The sequence below is a fragment of the Vigna umbellata genome, chromosome 5 (assembly GCF_029865625.1).
Source record: "Vigna umbellata cultivar VRB3 chromosome 5, Vumbellata_1.0, whole genome shotgun sequence".
In the NCBI taxonomy this organism is placed as follows: domain Eukaryota; kingdom Viridiplantae; phylum Streptophyta; class Magnoliopsida; order Fabales; family Fabaceae; genus Vigna; species Vigna umbellata.
The window spans coordinates 56,432,830-56,438,556 of NC_142169.1; the positions used below are offsets into that span (position 1 = coordinate 56,432,830).

Genomic DNA, 5,727 nt, shown 5'->3' on the forward strand with positions numbered 1-5,727 from the left:
GGTAAAGGAGTAAATATATATAGAACGAAACTAAACTAAAGGAACTAAAAGAACCAAAAGCTAACTAAAAGTAATCAGTCACTTATTGTATTCTGACAGCCCCCCTCAAGCTTGGCGTAGATGTTGATGATGCCAAGCTTGGAGTTAATGTTGTGAAAGGTAGAAGGAGGAAGAGGCTTGGTCAGAATATCAGCAAGTTGTAGTGTAGTGTGTATAGGAAGGAGTTTGATAGTGCCGTCTTGAACCTTTTCTCGAATGAGATGACAGTCAATTTCAATATGTTTCGTACGTTCGTGAAAAACTTGGTTGGTAGCAATTTTTATGGCAGACATGTTATCACAGTAGATGGTAGCAGGCTGGGAGAGCGGGAGGCGAAGGTCCTTCATAAGATGGGTGAGCCATTGAAGTTCACACACAGTTTGAGCAAGAGCGCGATACTCTGCTTCCGAGGAGCTACGTGAGACCGTTGATTGCTTTTTGGATTTCCAGGAGATAGGCGAGTTACCCAAGTAGACAATGTATCCAGTGGTTGATTTGCGGGTATCAGAACATCCAGCCCAGTCTGAATCACTGTAAGCTTGCAGAGTGAGATTGTTAGTTGCACTTAAAAGTATACCTTGACCAGGAGTCCGCTTTATATAACGCAGGATTCTGAAGGCTGCTTGATGATGGAGTTTGGTGGGGGCAGCGACATATTGGCTTAGACGATGTACAACATAGGTTATATCTGGGCGAGTGTTGGTGAGGTAAATAAGTCTTCCGATTAAGCGTCTAAAAGCAGCGGGATCTTCAAGAGGATCACCTTCAGAGGATATTTTGGTGGAGAAATTCATTGGAGTGCTGACAGGTGCTGCATCAAGCATCCCTGTTTCTGTGAGAAGGTCCAACGCATATTTTCGCTGTGACAGAAGGATGCCCTCTTTGCTTCTAGCAACCTCGAAACCCAGAAAGTAAGATAGATTACCAAGATTCTTTATTTTAAATTGATCATCAAGCATGTTTGTAATGGTATCAATATCATGTATGTTGTTACCAGTAAGTATGATATCATCAACATAAACAAGTATTATAGTGATATTATCCCCACTATGTTTGGTAAAGAGAGAGTGGTCACCAGATGTTTGTGAAAAATTGTGAGAGAGAAGAAAAGAGGACAACTTGGCATACCACTGCCTGCTAGCTTGTTTTAAACCATAGAGGGATTTGTGGAGAAGACAAACCTGGTTTTTACCTAGGGTAGTGATCCCTGGTGGCAGCTGCATATACACTTCTTCACTTAAATCACCATGTAAGAAGGCATTGTTGACATCTAACTGTCGTAGAGGCCAATTTTGAGACGCTGCTAAAGATAAAATAAAGCGAACACTGGTTAGTTTAACTACAGGGGAAAAAGTGTCAAAGTAATCAATACCCTCCATTTGAGTGTAGCCCTTGGCAACTAGGCGAGCTTTGAATCGATCTATGGTCCCATCAGGTTTTTGTTTTGTTTTGTACACCCATTTGCACCCTATGGCCTTCTTGTTGGGGGGAAGGGTGGTGATGGTCCAGGTTTGGTTGTGCTCAAGAGCAACAATTTCTTCCTGCATAGCTTGTCGCCAATGAGCATGCTTCAAGGCCTCCTTGTAATCCTGGGGATCAACCAGACTATCTAGAGAAAAAATAAAGGCTTTATATGCATATGATAATCTGTCAAAAGTCAAAATACTATCAATAGGGTATTTAGTGTTAGTGGTGCTATAAGAAGATATCTGGAAATCTTTTAGGTAGGCAGGAGGTTTTCTAACTCTAGTGGTTCGTCTAGGAGTATGATGTTCTTCTTCTGTACTATCCTGGATATGGTTATCAAGAATGGGCAGATTATGAGCTGGAATAATAGGGTGAATATGGTCATCATCATAAACAAATTGAGTATTATGTATAGGCAGAGAAAAGGAGAGGTCAGAAGCATCATTATGAGTGGTATTAGGAAATTCAGATTCAATAAAAATGACATTGCGAGAAATTTTAATATCATGTGTGATAAGATCATAGGTAATGTAGCCTTTTGTAGTGGGATGTAGACCAAGAAATAGACTAGGTGTGGAACGGGGATCAAGTTTCTTCCTATTGGCTTGAAGGGTACTAACATAGCAAAGACAACCAAAAACTTTTAATCTAGAAAAATCAAAATCTTTCTGATATAACATGTCATGTGGTGAGCTATTATTGAGAAAAGGGGTAGGCATGATGTTAATAAGCAAAGCAGCATAGTTAAGAGCATAGGTCCAAAAATGAATGGGAGTTTTGGAATGAAAAAGTAAAGCTCTAGTTACATTTAAAAGATGTTGATGTTTCCTCTCAACTATACCATTTTGTTGAGGGGTTTCAATGCAAGATGTTTGATGAATAATGCCTTCTAAATTGAACAATTCTGTCATAGCAAACTCATTTCCATTATCAGACCTAATGGTCTTGATGCTGACTTTGAATTGGTTTTTAACATATGCAATAAAATGAACAATATGTTGGCGAGTTTCAGATTTGCTTTTCATTAAATGAATCCAAGTGTATCTAGTACAATCATCCACTATGGTTAGAAAATATCTATGAGAGTGCAGTGAAGGATTGGAACAAGGTCCCCAAATATCAATGTGAATAAGATCAAAAGCATTTAAGGAATGAGAGGTACTATGAGAAAATGGCAACCTTTTTTGTTTGGCAGTATGACATGCATTACAATTATCAGTTCTTGAGTCTATGTAGCTATGCTTTTGTTTTAAAATTTCTAATCTGCTATCAGATAAATGGCCTAGGCGATTGTGCCAAATATTTTTACATGCCGATCTAGGTATATGATGTTTTTCAGCAGAATGAACAAATCTGGGTGTAGTGTGGATAGGGCCACGAAAGATGTACAGTCCTCCATGTATCTCAACTGAACCAATCTTGTTGTTGGTTGTCAAATCCTGAATGAAACAGGTTGAGTTAGTAAATATAATGCGCAAATGATTGTGTGCAACCAATTTAGATATGGAAATGAGGTTATAGCAGAAATCTGGAATAAAAAGAACATCTTTGAGAAGAATTTTTTCACTGATTTTAACAGTTCCTTTATAAGTGGCTGTGGTTTTCATGCCATTAGGAAGGTTAATGGTTACAGGAGTAATCTTTTCATGAGAATATAAGTGAATAAGAGAGGAGACAACATGATCTGTTGCGCCAGAGTCCAAGATCCAGGAGATAATACCTTGGTCTTCATGTGAATTAAGGTTAAAAGTGGTTGTACCTGAATTAGTAGAGTTAGAGATCATGGAACTGATTTGGCTGGATGATGTTGCTCCTGTATCATTAGGATGTTTGATAAGAGCCATGAGAGCTTGGTATTGTTGTTGAGTCAAACGAACTTCTGGATTGAGGGCCTCCCCAAGATCATCATTTTTGGTGTCTTGATTGTTGGTCAGAAGAGTCTTGCCATTATGAAATTTATGACCAGGAGGAAATCCGTGTTTCCTGTAGCAGACGTCGATGGTGTGGCCATTTTTCCCACAATGGGAGCAAGTCTTTCTTCCAGTAGAATTTCTGTTATTGGGGAAGTCATGTTTCTTGAAGCAAACAGAATCTGTGTGGCCATTCTTGCCACAATAAGAACAAACAGAGGTACTAACAGCGGCAACACTTTTTATTTCTAATCCATTAAGAAAGGTATTATTCATGACTTGCCTTTCTTGCTGCACAACATATGAAAAAAATTTCGAAATAGGAGGTATAGGGTCCATCAACAAAACATGAGATTGGATATTACCATATTGTTCGTTCAAACCACGGAGAAACTGTAAGACCCGATCCTCCTGCTTTCTTTGTGAGAGAATGGAAACCAATTTGCAAGAACATCTAACTTCACAGCAGCAAACTAGTTTAGGACGAAAACACTCAAGCTCATCCCATATAACGCGAAGTTTGGTGAAAAACGCAGTCACAGTACTGTCTCCTTGTTTCAAAGTCGCTGCTTGATTTTGTAATTCAGAAATACGTAGGAGGTCTCCTTGAAAGAATCTTGATTTTAGATCATCCCAAATGGCTTGGGCACTATCCATCCAGAGAATGCTATGGCGGATGTCTGGAGAAACGGAATGAACCAACCATGAGACCACCATATTATTGCATCTTTTCCAGGCATCGTAAATGCTGTCTTCCTTTTGCGGTTGTTCAGTGGTTCCATCAACAAATTGGATTTTGTTCTTGGCGCTTAGGGCAGTGAGGATTGACTTGCTCCAAGCATGGTAGTTGGTAGATTCAAGTAGAGGGGAAACCAGTGGGACAACAGGGCTTTCACTTGGATGGAGGTAGAGAAAGCTAGAGTATTGGGTATGATCGTCGGCCATTGTGCAAGAAGCCTGTGAAGAAGTGAACCAAGAAAACAGAAAGAAGACCAAGAAAAGAAAAGAAAATAAAGAAAAGAAAGAGTCAGAGTGGCGCAACAGAGCTCTTCAAATGAAGAGCTCTGATACCATCAAGAGAAAATATGCAATCGGAGCATCTGAATGTTCACCGACATTGTAGCACAGAGAAAAGCAAACTTACAGAGAGAGAACAAAGAGAAAGCACCGTGTAAAAAAGTAAAGTCTATTATTGCTTATGGGTATCTGAAACTTATGTTTACAAAAGGTAAAGGAGTAAATATATATAGAACGAAACTAAACTAAAGGAACTAAAAGAACCAAAAGCTAACTAAAAGTAATCAGTCATTTATTGTATTCTGACAGTGTGTGTGAAGCCTTTGCTTCTAAGCTTTTTTTATCAGTTTCTTTTCTTGTTTTTTTTCTGTCATTTGTTTTTTTTTATTCACAGGTTTTTTTATTCGTAGGTTTTTCATTCACAAATTCTCTCACAGGGTGTGTTCGGTTGAAGGGAATTTACTGTTTACAGTGATTTACGAGCGAGGATGGAAGGAGCGAACGTGTTCGTTTACAACGATTGTCGAAGACGAAAAACGATAGATTTGTGGGAAAGCACGGGATGATCCATCTTCGCATTACTGAGATGATTTGCGCGGATTGTGACCACATTTACACATTTGCTCTGAGCCATTTCCACTACAGGTGTGAAAGTTTTAAACGTTATTGCAGGTTGGAGGCATGTGTGGTGGAGGGCCGGTGTTGAAGACGAAGAAGGGTGGTGTGTTTTGAAGGGAAGCAAATGGTTGGGTGAAGATGAACCATGCGGTTGAAGAGGAAGAAGACAACCATGGTTATTCGGTTACGGTCCAGAGATGTGGCTACGGATGAAGGAAGTTAAAATTGAGGGTGGTGTAATCGGTTATTGGAGGGTGTAACCGGTTATGCTGAAGAGGATGAAAACGAAGGCATGCGTATTCGGTTACGCAGTGAGTAATCGGTTACGAGCGCTTATCAAAATGGTGCTCCTGTTATTGAAAAAACCGCATGAAAGAGAGGAAGGTGGAGGATGGCGGAGCGTGGACGAACAATACAGCTTCTTAAAACCAGTAAACAGATTTCATGTGAACATTTCGCATGGGAAAAATAGAGGCTAATAATGGTTGACTTGAAAAATGATTTAGTAACTTAAACGACATTCGGAAGTTCTGATGTTTGTTTCTGCATATAAATTGCTACTCTTGGTCAAATTATCATCTGTCAAGCAGACTGCTTTGTGTGAATTATTTGAGTACTGCTTCTTATTTCAGTCTCCTATAATCTATTCACCCTCGCTGGAATGAGTGGTAAAGAT

At 39.4% G+C, this 5,727-nt stretch overlaps 1 protein-coding gene across 1 annotated transcript; it reads right to left on the reverse strand.

The window, feature by feature from the left end:
- Window positions 1–2,910: 2,910 nt before the first annotated feature.
- On the reverse strand, window positions 2,911–4,521 carry LOC148198682 (uncharacterized). The gene is made up of 2 exons (XM_088115084.1): window positions 3,266–4,521; window positions 2,911–2,945 (listed from the first exon to the last, which is right to left on the reverse strand). The coding sequence occupies exons 1-2, from the start codon at window positions 4,359–4,361 to the stop codon at window positions 2,911–2,913; spliced, it is 1,131 nt and encodes a 376-aa protein (XP_087971210.1). The 5' UTR covers window positions 4,362–4,521.
- Window positions 4,522–5,727: the final 1,206 nt, after the last annotated feature.